Source organism: Lathamus discolor, chromosome 4 (assembly GCF_037157495.1).
Source record: "Lathamus discolor isolate bLatDis1 chromosome 4, bLatDis1.hap1, whole genome shotgun sequence".
Lineage (NCBI taxonomy): Eukaryota > Metazoa > Chordata > Aves > Psittaciformes > Psittacidae > Lathamus > Lathamus discolor.
This window is the reverse complement of record NC_088887.1, coordinates 125,247,929-125,265,490: the sequence shown is the minus strand read 5'-3', so window position 1 is coordinate 125,265,490 and position 17,562 is coordinate 125,247,929. Positions and strand designations below refer to the sequence as shown.

General features: G+C 41.8%; 1 protein-coding gene across 10 annotated transcripts in view; it reads left to right on the top strand.

Annotated features, from left to right (window-relative positions):
* Positions 1-12,342, top strand: part of EMSY (EMSY transcriptional repressor, BRCA2 interacting) — a 40,773-nt gene extending 28,431 nt beyond the window's left edge. For 5 of the 10 annotated variants that reach the window (XM_065678904.1, XM_065678902.1, XM_065678905.1 and 2 more), the window contains 8 exons: positions 672-870; positions 2,137-2,301; positions 2,722-2,880; positions 4,818-4,877; positions 6,182-6,336; positions 7,069-7,632; positions 8,525-9,037; positions 10,523-12,342. In XM_065678904.1, coding sequence (XP_065534976.1) covers positions 672-870; positions 2,137-2,301; positions 2,722-2,880; positions 4,818-4,877; positions 6,182-6,336; positions 7,069-7,632; positions 8,525-9,037; positions 10,523-10,717 — 2,010 coding nt within the window. In that variant the 3' untranslated portion in view covers positions 10,718-12,342. The remainder of the gene's footprint in view (positions 1-671; positions 871-2,136; positions 2,302-2,721; positions 2,881-4,817; positions 4,878-6,181; positions 6,337-7,068; positions 7,633-8,524; positions 9,038-10,522) is intronic. The other 5 variants (XM_065678906.1, XM_065678900.1, XM_065678897.1 and 2 more) reach the window with 4 other exon arrangements.
* The last annotated feature ends 5,220 nt before the right edge of the window (positions 12,343-17,562 follow it).

Sequence of the window (17,562 nt, the reverse complement as noted above, 5' to 3'; positions counted from 1 at the left end):
GAAGGATTCACTAAGCCTTTTACGTAGCTGAAACTGTCAGGTCATGGCTGTAGGTGCCTGTTTAAGACTTACAGCTAATGGCTAGATGGTGAGAAATAAAGACACAGAATCTGGACTTAGATCATCCATAACACCAAAAAAGAGGTTTTATTGAAGTTACTTTCTATTTGAAGTATGTTCAGGTTTATCCTGCAACCCTGTGTAGTTGCTGGGGCTGTATATAGGGAATCTGTCTTATTTCTGGATGCTTTCAGTTTCAGCTTGTTCTCTGGTTGCACTTAGTATTTAAAAGAACTAAACTTTTATCAGTTATAATACTTTGTGTGTCTTGATTGTTCAAGACTCTCTTTACTGTGGGCTGCAGAAGAGCTGCTTGTCCTTACTAGTGCAATGCATGTTCTAGCTCACTTGTGTAGCTTTCTCCTGTCACACCGTAGTTGTATCCACCCTGCTTGGTGGTTTATTGTAAGTACTCCAAAATAGTGAATGAGAAGTAAGTTCTTGTGCATTGCCATTTACTTGGACTTTGTGGCTTAATAATCAGAGCTGCTGAATTTACAGGTAGACTTTTTCAGTAAATTAGGCAATATTATGTAGGTCTTATACTGTGATTGCTCAGATCTGTTTTCTTGAGTGCTGTTACTATACGCAAAACTTGTCTTTCTGATTAGGTTCTCATAAAACCAAAGCCAGTGACGTTTCAAGCAACAGTTGTGAGCGAGCAAACTAGGCAGTTGGTGACAGAAACGTTACAACAGGCATCAAGGGTGGCAGAGACAGGAAACTCATCTCTCCCAGAAGTAAAAGAAGAACCACAAACCTACACTGAGAGCAGCTCTTCCTCTACAGAATCCTCCCAGAGCTCCCAAGGTGTGTATTAGTGTCACTAATGGACTGTCTCTCAAGCATCCTAGCTACATTCATATAGAATCATAGAATGGTTTGGGTTGGAAGGGACCTTACAGACCTTAGTTCCAACCCCCTGCTATAGGCAGGGACACCTTCCACTAGCCTAGGTGGAATTTAAACATCCATATTTTATTTTTAAATGAAGGTGGAAATCTAAGGTAATTCCTCACCCTGTCTCCTTTTAACACAGGTTTTCACCCAGTCTGTTACCAGTGGGTGTCATTTTCCTTGTGGCTTTATTTATCTCTTATGAGCTACTTACTAAATGTCTCCCTTTCCTGTGTGAAAAGTGAAGATAATGGTGTCTTGCAGGGCTGTTAACAATGCTTGTGACCTGCAGCCTGTTCCCTCTTTTTGGGGAGCCTGCCAGGTGCAGGCAGTGTAGAGGTTATGGTTTGGGTTGGTTTTGGCAGCCTGTGCTCTGCCACATCTTTCCTAAGGGTATGGAAGCATCTCTCCACTTCATGACTGAAAGCTGTCATGTGAACCAACATAAATTGTGGTCCTTTTATAGGCACATATATGTGCATCATGACATGTATCAGGCATGCAATCCTGATGGGCATGCTGCGGTAGCAGCAAGCCATAATACAGATGTAGCTCTCTGTGTGGTAGAGAAGCATAAATAATAGGACATAAATAACACCCAGCCTTTGGTCAGGAGTGACCATAAGGTGTATCACTGCATCAGCTAAAAGCAGATGTCTCTGTGAGTGTACTTACATGCCTTTCAGTCACCTTTTCTGTGTAATTCTGTAACCGTTCATCTATACTGCTATTCTAAGTAAATTAAAGAGAAAAATTGAAGATTGAACAACCTTCCCAAAATTGAGGAGCTGTTAATTCAGAATACTGAACACTTGTCCATCACCTGGATGTTAAAACAGTCTGTGTAAGAGTCCAATCCACGGCAAATTCAATGTACAAAGAAACCTGTTGAACTCTGCTTGTTCAAACCAAAGCTTTTACAAGCAATAAGGATATAGGATCTCTTTTCTTTTTTGTTCATAACGTGAGCAATATTTTACTTGAAGTCAATTACAATTAGCCAAAGTGTTGCATAATGAGAGCGTGCGTCCTTGGCAGTCTTCAAACCCCTATGGATAATGAGTAACTTGGTCTAATTTTGACCTATAGCCCTACTTCAAATCAAGACGTTGGACGGGAGATCTCCAGTCTAAAATGATTCTGTGATGACTTGACATGCCTTTGTTCTTTCGCAAACAGATTCTCAGCCTGTTGTCCATGTGATTGCTTCAAGAAGTCAAGATTGGTCAGAACATGAAATTGCTGTGGACACAAGCCCTACAATAATCTACCAGGATGTATCCAGTGAATCTCAGTCAGCTACTTCCACGATAAAAGCGTTGCTGGAACTTCAGCAGACCACAGGTGTGAGAACCCATGTGGTTGTTTAGGATAACTCCAAAGCTTATTACTTGTTTAAGCAGCAGTTCGCAATAGGTTTTGTAATTGAAAAGCACCTATCTTGAATCAGCTTGATTCCTTTCTTCTTATCCTGTAACAGTTTGAATCTAGTATAATGTTCACCATCTATTTAATTGAGATGTGACATTTATTGCCCAGGGAGGTTGTGAGTGCTCCATCACTGGCGGTGTTCAAGGCCAGGTTGGATGAAGCCTTGTGTGGGATGGTTTAGTGTGAGGTGTCCCTGCCCATGGCAGGGGGTTGGAACTGGATGATCTTGAGGTCCTTTCCAACCCAAACTATTCTATGATTCTATGATTTATATTGGAGGTTTATTTATGGGGGTTTGTATATTGGAGGTTTATTATATGTTTTCTTCCAAAGCAGTGAAGGAAAAGATAGAATCGAAGCCAAGGCAGCCTACCATTGACTTGAGCCAAATGGCTGTCCCAATCCAGATGTCCCAAGAAAAGAGGCATTCTCCAGAAAGCCCTTCAATTGCCGTAGTAGAGTCGGAATTAGTTGCTGAATATATCACAACAGGTAAGTGACTGAGGTGGTGGTGGGCTTGTAGTTGAAGTGTGAGGACTTAATTTGGGAGTTTTCTTACAATGAGTTTCATTTTTGCTGTGATTTGCTGTAGAGGAAATGAGTCTTCCACTTTTGGAGACCCTGTGCAGGGAACTGAGCTTGCATCTGCTCAGGGATATAGTTGAGAATACTTCTAACTGAAACAGAAGGTTGTTTCGGTTCAGGGTATCCCAGTTGAACAGATTTGTGTCCCATGATCTGATGGAGATCAGATGTGGCTGTCCCACTTGTCCTTAAGGAAAATGTCTAGTAAGGAAAAAGTAGAAAATGCAGTTATAGGAACTGTATGCTGTTTTCTGTATGTATCAAGAGGAGTCAGGCTTTGAGTTAGTTTAACCCATACTTGCAAATTGTTACTTGCTTACCAAGACTGAGTTTTTAAGCTAGGTGTGCATTTAGCATGCTAATGTAGTCCCCAGTTTCTTCATTGTGAAGATAGGACAAGGGATAATGGGTTCAAACTGAAACAGGGGAGATTTAGGTTAGATCTCCGGCAGAAGTTCTTCCCTGTGAGGGTGCTGAGGCGCTGGCACAGGGTGCCCAGAGAAGCTGTGGCTGCCCCATCCCTGGCAGTGTTCAAGGCCAGGTTGGACACAGGGGCTTGGAGCAAGCACTCTAGTAGAACGTGTCCCTGCCTGTGGCAGGGGGTTGGAGCTGGATGAGCTTTAAGGTCCCTTCAGCTCAAACCAGCCTGGGATTCTGTGATTTGCCAGAAGACTTTGAACTGATAAATTTGCAGTCTTTAAGCAAGTAATTATTGACGTTAAATTACAGGTGAGAGTCAGCTCTTAACTTGACTCTTGTCTCTGTTGCTCCCTGCTACCCCAGAACATGAGGTGAGCCACTTCCCATACATAGATGAGAGGATTAAATTTCCTGTTTTCCGTTTTCAGTTCTTAAGTCCATGTTACTGGTTGCCCTACTTTTTTGGAAAATGAAAGCAAAAGTGTGTTAAATGTGCACACTGGCAACAATAAAACTTGATAGCATTAAATTGCATAAGTACAGATCCGTAATTCCAGAGGTTTTGTGGTAAGTGTCTAGTCTGATATTTACACTCTTTGTTTGCCTGCTTTGTACCTCCTCCGCTCGCTTCCATCCCTTGTATGGTCTAAATTTGTGTGAAATTGGAGCTTGAGAGGATGTTATTGTTATTCTTTTAAATAACACTTACTGTAGCTTCAATTTTGAATGTTTGGATTGTGCTCCCTTGGATCTCATTTAAAACAAACTGAAAAGGACAATAAAGAGCGTTAAAGCAATCTCCAGTTAACAGTTATCTTCCCTGACATGGATAGTGTGCACTGAGCTGCTGTTCAAGGTTCCAGTTTTTGCTGCTGGTGTAAAATAGGGCCCTTTGCAGGGAGGATGGGAAATGACGTTTGGTGTCTGTGTAGACTTAAGTCCTTTTCTGCAGCTTAGAAGCTGTACAAAGTACAGAAGTTGAGAATTGCTTTGAGCTAGGATTACTCCTTTCAATACGGGGATTTTTATGAACCTTGACTTGATCTACAGGATTCTACTAAAGAAACTCAGGCCGCTGTGATTTGACTTGCAGCAGTTTCTTCTACAGCACAAAACTGGTTGATTTGCTCTTAATTTTGTCTCTTCCCGCAGTTTCTGTGCACACTGCAGGTAACTCAAGTGTTTCTCTTTGCTTTAATTCGTGCTTCTAAGGATTCAGTAATCCATGTAGCTGTATTTTCTGCTAAGGGTTGAACAGTAAGATAGCAAACAGTCTATAATCTGTCATGAAATCTCCTGCATGCACTTCAACTGAAGGATTAGGCACCCTTTAGTCTCTGTGGGAGCTGGGTTTCAGCATGTGCTTCCTTGTGAGATGAAGGGAGCACTTCACACATCTTAGTGTCACCGTTTTCTGTCTACAGACTCAGGAAGACAACACTGTATTGGTTCACATTCGGAAGAGTATCTACACAACCATATAGGTTAGAAACTTTACTTTTAAATGAAGGTTTTAATTGTGCAGGAGCTGTTGGGGGATATCCGTGACTGATCTGGCACAGCATGCAGGCCGGTGCTGATCTAATCCACCTCCTTTAGGGAGTGGCATAGTAAAATTACCATCTTAATTCAAAATATGACCTTTCTTTTAACTTCCAGGAAGGTCATTGGAAGCTTTTTAATTTTAAGTGATGTTACAATTGAATTTAAACTTTGCTTGTTCTCCTGCAGTTACTATTTTGTCACTGAAAACTTAAAGCAGATATCTCCATAGTAGTATGGACAGGCATCAAGTATTTGGGTTCATGTCTTATCAGTGACTGCAATATCGATTATCAATATCGTGGTGTTGGGTTGGTTTTTTCCTCTGCAGAAGATCACTTCTCTGTCAATCCACTATTTAACTACAGAGCCATCACCACAGCTCCATAACTCATGCTGGGTTCGAACTTAAACAGGGGAAGTTTAGACTGGATATGAGGAAGAAGTTCTTTACTGTAAGGGTGGTGAGGCACTGGAATGGGTTGCCCAGGGAAGCTGTGAACACTCTTATCCCTGGTGGTGTTCAAGGCCAGGTTTGATGAAACCTTGGGTGCCATGGTTTAGTGCGAGGTGTCCCTGCCCATGGCAGGGGGGTGGAACTGGATGAGCTTAGGGTCGTTTCCAACCCAAACTATTCTATGGTTCTATGATCTGTTCTAAAAAGTGCCATAGACCCATGGCAAGGTCTCCAGTTTTTGGTCTGTGATTTGTGACAAACCAAACTGACTTTCATAATACCCAAATATTTCCCAGCTGCTAATCATTCTAATTCAGCCTGTGCTCTGGAGAGTCTTTCTTGCAGCCTATCAGTGGTAGAAATCCAGTGAGCAAGGCTTGCTGTTCGTAATTGCAGTCAATTGCGCAGGTGCTTTTAACAGCATACGAACCAGAGAATAATTTGTGCTCCTGACAGTTATGCTGGTGCTGAATAAAGAACCCAACTGAAAAATCAAGCATGCATTCTGCTTGCAAAGTCAGTGTTTTGGGAGAGGGAGGCCAAAGGTTTGGATCAAGTGTGGGTACTTAGGAAACAGAGACAAAAGCAAAACCTCAGAGTTGCTGCTTTATGATGCTTCTCAGAATAGATCTACCCTTGAAGGCTGAAGCTAGCATACAGTGAAAGATGGTTTTCATACTCAGATCCTTACTTCACTCCTATGCTTTCAGTTGAAGCTTAAATGCAAAGCAGATATTGAAGTTACAGCAGTTAGCTCTGGAGAAGTGCCACTGACCTCTTTACTTTCAGTCAGCCATCGGTCCCAGCCCCACCAGCAGTCATCTCAGCCCCAGAGGACTCTCCTGCAGCATGTGGCTCAGTCGCAGACAGCAACGCAGACTTCTGTTGTGGTGAAATCTATCCCTGCATCTTCCACGGGCGCAATTACCCATATCATGCAGCAGGTTGTACCCTTCCTTTTCCTAACACTCTATAAGCAGCAGTAGGTTGTGTGAATGATATAGGTCTGGGCTTGTTCTGCATGGATGTGTCATGTTGCTGCCACTGAAAATGCTAAGAGGAAGGGCGAATTAATAACTTGATTTTAATATTGCTTGTTTTGATGGTTAGGGTGGTGGGGTAAAAGGGAAGCAATTAATGAGATTGAGACCATTAAGTCAACAGGCTGTGGACATTGGGGCTGTTCAGCTTAAAGAAGAGAAGCTGCGTGGAGACCTCATAGCAGCTTCCAGTATCTGAAGTATCTGAAGGGGGCTGCAAGGATGCTGGAGAGGGACTCTTCATCAGGACCTGTAGTGACAGGACAAGGGGTGATGGGATCAAACTTAAACAGGGGAGATTTAGGTTTCTCTTGTTTCATATCCAACTGCATGCAACGTTAGGGGCTTTGAACCTTAGTCTGACACGTGAGGGCTTCATAATCTCCACTGAGGATTAGTTATGCAATTAATGATGTCACATAGAGACATACCACACTTTAACATGATAAAAATGGCTATCAATTGCTTATGAATTGTGGAATCTCCATGTAAGGGTGTCTTTTTATACATGAATTGGGAGTCTAATGATAAAATAAGTTCAAGTAGTCCAGTTGAAACATTAAAAATGATTTTTAAATGATGTATTCTTATAATTTATATTTCTCTTTACTAACTTGCTCTTAACTTCTTCTTCAGGCCTTAAGCAGTCACACTGCATTTACCAAACACAGTGAACAACTTGGAACTGAGGAAGGAGAAGTGGAAGAGATGGACACCTTAGATCCTCAGACTGGCCTGTTTTACAGATCTGCCCTGACACAATCTCAGACACAAAACCAGCAAAAACTGAGTCAGCCACAGCTGGAACAGACTCAACTGCAAGTGAAAACCCTGCAGTGTTTCCAGACTAAGCAGAAGCAGACAATTCACCTGCAGGCCGATCCAGTCCAGCACAAACTCCCACAAATGCCCCAGCTTTCTATAAGGCATCAAAAGCTAACCCCCCTGCAGCAAGAGCAAGCACAGACCAAACCAGATGCACAGCACCCTCCCCACCACATGATGGCCAAAGAAAGGCAACTCCCTACCTTAGTGGCCCAGCCACAGCAAACTGTAGTACAGGTGCTTGCAGTAAAAACCACGCAGCAACTGCCCAAACTGCAACAGGCACCAACGGCACAAAAAATCTACGTGCAACCCCAACCCCCTCAGAGTCAAATGCAGCTACCTGCCTCTTCAGAGAAACAGCCAGCAAGCCAGGTAACGGAATATTGATAGCATGCAAAATACACGTCACTGTTCAAGGCAAAAAAAACCCACCAAAAAACACCAACCCTGTCGCTGTAGCAGTGTTTTTGTCCTGGCAAAGAGAGAGAACTCCTCATTCCGCTGGTGTTAATGACCCCATCAGAAGGTTGACACTAGGAAAGAGAAGCACATGTTCTAGGGGAAACCAAAAAATCCATAGAGCTCACAAAAACGTGTTTTGTTGGACAGTTTTGATGGATTTCTGCCACCATTGGTGCATGGAATTTATCCCTAAGTTATTTCCGTTGAATTTTTAAGATCTTGATACGTTAAATTTCCATTCCCATAGCACTTTTTATTTCTCTGGAAATAAAGGTGGACACACTGCAGTCTCCAAAGGCTCTCCATTGTACGTCTTCCTTTGTAGTTTACATCTTCCTGAAGTGACGTGAAGTGGCTTTCGTTTACAGGAGTAATTCGGTTTTTCTTTGGGAAGGGAGAATGTAAAGACTGAGAAAAGTAGAGGAAAAAAATATATATTTTAACTCCAGAAAAGTAGTTATTTTTTTCTTGGCCCTTTCAGGAATACGTGTGAACCAAGAGGGTTAACAAACACATGGGGATGTAAATCCCAAAGGAAAACGAAGCTGCTGTGGTATTATACTGCTACAATCATTACCTAGCAGCCTAAAAAGCTGCTTTTTTTCCCCACCCCAGGCTTCAATTAACTGTTATTATCATTGCTAATTCCTCTGTTAAAACACTGAGTTTCAACTGTCTTCCTAATAGCAAGTATGTTGTTTGTGCCATACTGTCCTTGGAAATATTGATTAGATTATTTTCGATGATAATACTTAAAAACCTAAATTAGCTGTAACATGCACAACCAAAATTTGATTTTCAGGTGCAGCATCCAATTATAACGCAAGGATCCACTGTTCCAAAGATAACTTTTGAGGGGCATCAGCCTCCTTCTGTTTCAAAGGTAGCAGGCGGCAGTTCTGTGCCCAAACTGGCGTTGCCGGTTACCAACCTATTTCCCATGCAGGCATCCGAGAAGACAGCAGTAACAGATATTGTGAGAGTGTCTATGGTGGAAGCTCAGATTGATACAGACATAGAACAGACGGTAGTGGATCCCCCAAACAAGGCCATGTCCACTAGTAAACTTGCTAGCGAAGGAGAGTCGTCACCTTGTACCCAGGGGCCGAGGGTCACTGCAGTGGGGATGACGGCAACTTCCATCCCCGAGCAACAGACGCGTACAGAATCCAGTTCAAGTCCTCCTGCTGTTGGTCCTACTGTAACAGAGAGGAAACTCGATGCACAAGGAATGCCTCCAACAAACCAGTTTATACACATTCAGAATATATCACAAAAGAAAGCTGAAGAGAGTTCGTCAGAAATTGTTATCCAGGTAAGAGAAGACCAGAGCAAATAACGCAAAGGTTGAGCAGAGCAAACTCGTGTCTAATGTGATGATAACAACTGAAAGATGCTGGATTACTTTTGTTTTCCTTCTGCTGTTTTTGGTTCTTTTTCTATTCTTAATGCTTGTAATAGTTGCTACTTCAGTGTGTAGTTCTGAAATGGAGCTTGAGTTTCTCTATCACTGTATTCACTGTGTCGTCAAGTGTCTTCCTGTCTTTCTGTTAAGAAAACAACCCAAGCTCATCTCATTTTACAAAGTACTTTTATTTGACATGCCTAAAATTGTGACCTTCAATACTTGTTATGGATCTAGAGGTTTTATAGCATCTGTTAATGTTATCACTAAAAATATAGTGAGTTTCTACTTACCTGGAAAGTTTACCAAATAAGATCTGGTTTCAGAAGAAAGCTTGTTAACTTAGAGCCATTCTTGCCACTTCTGAGATAAAATGACTATTGATCTTCAGCCTAATGCTTTGAGTCATTGCCTAACTAATGACTGATATTTTCATTGATTCTGCTGTCTTAAATACAATGCTTTATGATGGAATACGTGGTCTGAATGTCAACCAAGCAAGTATTTAAGTCATCCGAGGGCTTGTAGAGGTATAACGTGAATCGTCATAGACAAGTTGGATGTTCGCACAAATGACAGCATGGATTGAAACGGTTTTATTCTGTCTCATATTTGCGTTACATTGGAAATGCCTCTAATGTGGGAAATTTGTGTGCAGAGCTTTCAAAGTTTTCATGCTACTTTGTAAAACCTTCATTGCAGTGAACTTGGCTTTCATAGAAATCATCGCTTTTGTACTCATTTTTAGTCCTCATTTCCTTAAATAGACAAAGGTAGATTTCTGTTTTACTTCAAATCTGTGTATTTTGGAAATCTGTATTACTTAGCATTGTGGCATGCTACAAGTTATTTCTGCAGTGAAGTACTGCTCAGGATTTTAGTTGTATAGAGTTGTAGATTCCGTTTTTACACCCCATGAAAGCCAAAGTAGAAATAAATAGGTGTGTTGTGCTTCCTCAGCATCTGTGTTGCTGCAGCTGTCAGCAGGGCCAGAGCTTGTGTTGTGTTGTGTACAAAAACCATAGCTAGTCCTTACATTTGAATGTCTTGTCTGAAGATAAGGCTGAGGAAAGTATTATCTGTGCTTTGCATTTAAGGAATGATGGATGGTGGGCATTGGTTTAGCTGTTGGGTATGCTGTTGCAGAGCTTTAGTGAAGATCTAAAGCCAGGATCAATGCTCTAAGAGGAAGATTATTCAAATCTTATCTTTTACAACCTAATCTGGTGAAAGGGTGCTTTGAAGCATTAGCTAATGTAACATGCAGTGGGTCTTAGCTAGAGAAAACTGCTCTTGGAAGCCAAATATCCCTTTTCCATGAGCACCAGCGCTTGCTTAGATGTCTTTACCTGCCAAAACCCACATGTTAATGCTGAAATACTTTCTTTCTTTCAGGCCATCCCTCACTATTCCATCCCTTGTCACTCCAGCTCCAATGTGGTAGTGGAACCCAGTGGGCTCCTGGAGCTCAACAACTTCACCAGTCAGCGCCTCGATGATGAGGAGACAGCGATGGAGCAAGATGTGGACAGTAGCACTGAGGACGGCACTGAGCCCAGCCCCTCTCGAAGTTCTGCTGAACAATCCTAAGGAATTGGGACACTGGAGTGCACTTTATAATATCTTGGGATTTTTGAGTATCCAAGATGCCCTTGTATTGTGATGTCTTAGAGCACTTTGCCTATTAGAGTTGTTCATTGGACCCTTGAAGCATCAGTGTGTTTTAACAAGACGGTATTGCAAAAGCTGCATCTTACAAATTGTTTCCAAAAGGAAAAGAACAAAAAAAAAAAAAGGAAGAAAAACCATGATGTAGTCACTGAGACTCAATAAACCTGTGACAGTGGAATGTACTCCTGTTATAAAGCAGATCTGCAGCGAATTCTACAGCTCGTGCTATTGAAGCCCCAGATACTGAAACAGCCTTCAGTAAAAAGGGATTTGTTTCTTTGCTGTGTTTTTTTTTTTTTGTTAGCTGTTGAGCAAAGCACCATCAGAAGAGGAAAAAAAGAATGTTTAATAAATATTTGTATTTTTAAATAGCATGTGAGAGAAAAAGTGTCTCTGACAGTGCTGGAAAAGCCCCAGGAATTTTGGAATTGGTTTGCTTTCTTGCACTTGTGCTCACTTAGAGTTAAGATTTTTGGGGTTGTTTTGTTGTTTTTTTTTTTTCCATTAGCCTAAAGATAGAGTATTATATTGATTAAAATTCTCATTGCTGAATGTTTGGAAGTAAGCAAAATCGCTAACTGGTAGCAAAGTGGATTTGCTAGTGCTTTACAACAAGTAGAGTGACAGCGGTGTGCGGGGCGTTTCTTCGTGCCGTAAGCACACGAAACACTCCATCTGCTCTAGTTAATCTTTGGATTATTTATTGAAATGTGAAATCTAAGGTGAGGCCAAGTTGTTTAAGAAGTTCCTGTGAAACAGGCAGGTCTGTTAATTCTAATACAAACTATGGTGTGTATATGGGGGGGGGAATGTATTTTGCTACAAATCAGTTTTTCAAAAGCGGGGATATGTGGTTCAGCATCTTTCCAAGTTGAACCTGTGAAATGTGCTTCAAGGCTTGTAAAAAATCTGTATTTTACTCTTACATGCTGTTTTTAAAGTGACCATTTTTTGGCAGTTTAGAAGCTTAAATCAATATACAGTGTTAGGTTTCAGAAACTAGCCTTATGACTCAGCTTGTCGAAGCAATACATTGGGGTTTTGTGATAGTTACAAGCCACAGAGAAAGGTTTGGGTTCAGGTGGGAGGAGAGAACCAGTTTTAATACATTCTGCTAATGAAGACAATACTTTTTTTTTTCTCCAAATGTATATAAAAACCACGTTTTTACCTGTTTTGTATAGATTTCATTATAAATAACTAAGCATTTTAAGACTTTTGACATATCATTTAATTGTATATACATCTATGAGCCTAACTGCCCACTTTTTGGTGCTGAAGTACTACTGTAAGTAGATTTCATCCAAAGTCTAATACAGCTTTTTGCGTCAGTCTTTTTTTTAAGCTGTGATTTTACTGTTGATATTCTAGTTGGAATTTAATCTTAGCTACAATGACTCAAAACTAAGAAATACAAAACCTCAAAACCAACTTATCTTACTTGTCCTGAGTATCCGCTGTGTAAGAACGTGCAGTACCCCCTAGATGGTGCTGTTTTTTCATCTAACTTCAGTCGTTTCTAAATGAAGTCCCTATGACTTTCATACACTTTTTCCCCCTTCTGTTTTCTTTTCCATCAGCATTAGTTCCAAATTAACATGGTTTATTATAGTGGGGAAGCGTCCTGGTAATGTGCAAATGCCAGAATATAGTGGGTTACAATCCTAATTACTTTTGTGTTACCTTTATGTTGGAATAAGTATTGGTTTGGTTTCTGCTGTACTTAGTGCTCTGGATAGAAGAGAACATATGAAATGAAGCTTAGCATATCTCTTTCTATAGTAAAAAAGAAATAACCCCATCACTATGCCAATTTAGGTTTTGATAGTTGTTTTGAAGCTCTTACTCTTGTTTTAGTCAAATAACTGTGACCAGCAAGAGCGACCAAGTTCTGATCGAAGTCCTAAAAGTTCCATATTGCTGTAGAATGCCAAAAAGCAGATGAATTCAGATATTGCTGCCAGCAATGTTAGGTAGTGTTGTGCTTTGCAGATGCCAGTGTACGGCATCAGCTGTAGTTTTCCATACAGTTGTGAGAAGCCCAGAACAGATGACACAGAGTTTTTCTGGCTTATATCAAGCTTTCATTGTCATCTGGGGTCCTGCTGTGTATGAACAACTGTATGGGGTTGTTCAGCCTGGAGAAGAGAATCCTGCTTTGCAAATGCACAACATGATTGAGATGAGCTCTTAGGCAGAAGCTCTTCCCTGTGAGGGTGCTGAGGCGCTGGCACAGGGTGCCCAGAGAAGCTGTGGCTGCCCCATCCCTGGCAGTGTTCAAGGCCAGGTTGGACACAGGGGCTTGGAGCAAGCTGCTCCAGTGGAAGGGGTCCCTGCCTGTGGCAGGGGTTGGAACTGGATGAGCTTTAAAGTCCCTTCCAACACAAACCACTCTATGATTATATGGTTTTGAGTGTGTCTGACATGGCTGCAAGGCTATGAGGATATAAAGTAGAGCAAGATTTTTCTTAAGCTCTTTTGCCTAAGAACTTTGCCTTAAATTACATGTTCAGGATTAGGTGAATATATACATTCTCCAGCCAAAAGGGGATACTAAGAAATGGCATAAGCTGAACTTGACACTCCTAATGCATGATGTACACTGTTGGAATTCTGTTCCAGTTTAGTCTGATGCTTTATATAGTTTCATAGAATGGTTTGGGTTGGAAAGGACCTTAAGATCATCCAGTTCCAACCCCCCTGCCATGGGCAGGGACACCTCACACTAAACCATCCCACCCAAGGCTCTGTCTAGCCTGGCCTTGAACACTGCCAGGGATGATATAAGACACTTTAGTGATGACTTTACAACAAAGGTGTGAACATCTACAGTGAACTGTTTGACAGTTCCTTGAAGGCAGCAAATCTCCTTTAAAAAGGCGAAAGCTTTCTCTTGCTATGAGATGTAATTGTTTTCAGACTGGCAAAACTGTAGTACATGATGGGGGTCTTTAGGGGTCCTGTAAGGAATTTAGAGAAGGGACTTTTGTGATCAATGCATTCTTGAAACTCTTCTTGTTGCTATTCCAAATGGAGCTCTTTTTTTGCAGATTCTCTTACTTGATTTGTCTGTTCCAGCACTTCACCATATAAATACCTTTAGCAGTAAGAAATACACAGGATAAGCTAAAACTTAGGGTCAGGATGTTAATTTTTTCCTGTAATTGCCTGATTTTTGAGAACAACTGTAAGAAGACACACTTGGAGCATTTGCCCATCTCCCCCCTTTTCCAGGCAGCACTGTCTGTTCGCTGTCCTACCCCTGGGATGCTTACTTTATCTCACTGCAGCCGTGTATCCACTCCTCACAGCCTTATAAATATCACTGAGCTGCTAAAAATAAAACATTAGTGTGTAAGATGACATTTGCATATCCCTTCTCCCTAATGAGCTGCATCTTCCTTCCTGAAGTTAATTTGAAGACCCTCCTTGGAATAGAATAAAGGTGAACCATGGTGGCAATGATGATCTTTGGTAGTGGGAATTAATAGGTACTAGGCTTGTAACTTAGCAGTAAGCTGTGGGTGAATTGCAGAGCAAGTAAAACACCATTAAAGAGTCAGTTTGAATTCAGTGTTGTAACAAATGTGCTCCGCTACTGCGGTAGTGCATCCATGAGTTTTCAAATCAGGATGCTGAAGTAGTGAACTGGAGTAAGAGGAATGACTGAAACAGGAGGTAAAGGTATTCTCAGTCTCAGTCTTTCACTGACTAAATGAGCTGTTGAGATTTCAGGGTTAAAGAGATAAACAGAAGCTACTTCCAGTTGTGTCATCTTGCATATGGAAGGCCCTTTGAACATAGTGCATGACTAAATAGATGGGATTTAGAAAGAAACAAGCCACCTAAGACCTTTAAAAACATCAAAAGTCAGGGAAACTGTAGCTTAAATGCTTTTGTCTCTAGCGTATAAATAGTTCCTGAAGTCTAAGGGTTTTACCCCATAGGTATGCTGCAAAGGCAGATGATTTCGTCTTGGCAGTCAGAGAAGTCTTTTCATAATTTAAGATAATGAACTCAAAAAATCATACTGATTCAAGGTTAACTTGTATTGGAAAATAGTGCGTTTAGTGCCTGTGTGTCTCTTGGGTCAGGACTTGCTGCTTTCCCTGGGCTTGATGTAAATGTGCAGATTTTGCTGTACATTTACATCAATCCTGTACCTACATTTGCAAGTGCAGAGTTCCCTTCTGTGCTGATGGAGCTTTGAGTTTCTCCTCTACCCAAAGTCTGTCCTGAAAATCTGTGAAACTGGTTTCTTCCAATGGAAACACAACACCTGTCCTATGATAAGTTCAGAGCTTCACATAGCTTATCAAAGAGAAAGTTAGGGGAAAAGTGCCTTAAGATGTTACTTGTGGGTTCCGATGCAAGAAGAGGTCGTCTTTAGGGGCATTTAGCCTGGTATAGAGGCATTGAAGTGGAAACTTGACAAATTTCTGTAGAAAGATTGAGGACAATTAAATAGGATTATCAAGGAATGTTGTGTTTTCTGTCATTTGGGGTCTTCTCTCCAATGGGCACAAAGGCTCACTGAGAGAACTCATATAGTTGCACTTCAAAGATGGTTGTATTGTTAAGCTAAGGCTTTAAGGCATAAAAAGATAGGAAAATAGAGTAAATGCTGGTACCTTGAGGCAGGTAGAGCTGTGACTGGCAAGTGGACATGATTGATGCTTTTCTGGTTGTGGTTGCTCGTTTTTCACTCTATTTAGGTGAAAAGTTGAAGAGTTGTAAACAGGATAAAGAGTACCTGGGAACTTCATCATTTCTAGAGAAAAGGGTCTTTGAATTCTTTGGGGCAGGAAAGATATTAAGAGGTTCTTAAGCATTGGGGACTGAAGTGTAACAGCATGGCCCTGGCCCCGAGTCATTTTTGGAGTCCAAGGCTGTTAGAACTGTCCAATAGATACTACTCCAGCTCAGGCCCTATTTAAAACATCATATGATACAGGGGCAGTTTAGATTGGATCTAAGGAAGAAGTTCTTTACTGTGAGGGTGCTGAGGCACTGGAATGGGTTGCCCAGGGAGGTTGTGAGTGCTCCATCCCTGGCAGTGTTCAAGGCCAGGTTGGCTAAAGCCCTGGGTGCCATGGTTTAGTGTGAGGTGTCCCTGCCCATGGCAGGGGGGTTGGAACTGGATGATCTTAAGGTCCTTTCCAACCCAAACTATTCTATGATTCTATGTAGCTGCATGTATGCACATTTTGTTTGGTGTCTCCTTCAGGTCTTTGCTTTCCTAATCCTCTTTGTTCCTAAGAAGCTGCTCTCCCCCTAAATTTAGTTCTAACCTGTAATCTCTTCCTTCTCTCATTCTTCTTGCAAGAAGATAAAGCTAACTTCCATGATTTCCATGGAGAGAATGGGAATGCTTGCATCCCTTCCTTGCAAGAACCGTCTTAGTGCCCAAGACCTGAATAGAGCAAAGTGTTCTTCATGCACTCATGTGGTCAGTGAGGTTGTCAGCAACCTCTGGAGATCATCTCATCCTCTTGCTCAAAGCCGGGTCAGCTTGGGCAGGCTGCTCAGGACCATGTCCAGCTGGGTTTGGAAGTCTATGATGGAAACAACAACCTGCTCCAGTGCTTGACCACCTGCACATTCTTCTCTTCTCATCTAGTTTGTGCTGTGTTTTCTGTTTCTTCCTTGGTTTGTTTTGGATGTGACACACAAATGTTATATTGGTCTGAGGAGAGGTTAAAAACAGCATGAGAACAAACCACACAAAGTAGGAAGCAGCACAAGTGGGAACAAAGGTCTTGTAGCTGCGGTGTTCCCAGAAATAGGAATATTTGTTTTCCTCTCCGGATTTTCACTCATACGTTCTCCCTGCAGCCACATTCGGAGTGGGATGACGCAAGGCATGAACAAAGCACTGCAGTGACCTCCCACTTGCTAGTGTTTCTTAACGCTGAAAGTGCCTGGAGAAGGATGTGGGTGCTCAGAAGTCTGTTTTCAGCTGCACCAATCTCTGGTTGGATGCAAAAGCTGGCAGCGCTGTGCAAACTCCTTTTTTTTTGCATGAAAACATGTAATATTGATCCATAGATGACCACAGCATAGCTTTAGCTCTGATTTATGGCTTCTGCTCACACCTATGATGTAAATGTGCAATATGCCAGCCCAGAAGGGCTAACTTGAGAATGGGAGGGCTGCCTTCACTGCCAAACAGTGAATTTGGCCAGGATGGAGCCCAGCTAGCTTTGCCTTGAGGACACACAAACTCATTTGGCTGCGGTTACTGCTTCAGTGCCTCCCTCTGAATTTGTCCTGAGGGGTGGATGAGTTCTGCAATAGATGGGATTGGGGAGACCAAAATAATAATAACAATAAAGATCTATTAAAGCATCTGAAGATAAAGGACCCAGCAAGATGCTGCAACCCAGAGCTGGCTGAGTACAGAGTGCATAGGATAGGGCTGTATTGCAAATAGTTGTTATGAAGTTAGACTGGTATTAGTACATGGACTTGGTGAGTGATTGCCTGGTCTGGTCAGCTGCTGTGAGTGTACCATGGGGCTTGGAGTTGCTGTTGGGTTAGTTACTGTGCTGATCAGCATTGGTGCTTTATGGAAGACTATTGTGGCCATGTTTGGAAATAGGAGTCTTAAGCTGAAAGAAACGGGTTGGGAAGGAGGGGACGAAAACTTAGAATTTGAGGGTAAATGTAACCTGGATCAATTCAATTCTCTCAATCAAGGTGCAGGAAGACACAAGGACAACTCTGGCTCTGGAGCTTTTGTGTCCTTACAAGAGATGAGCAGA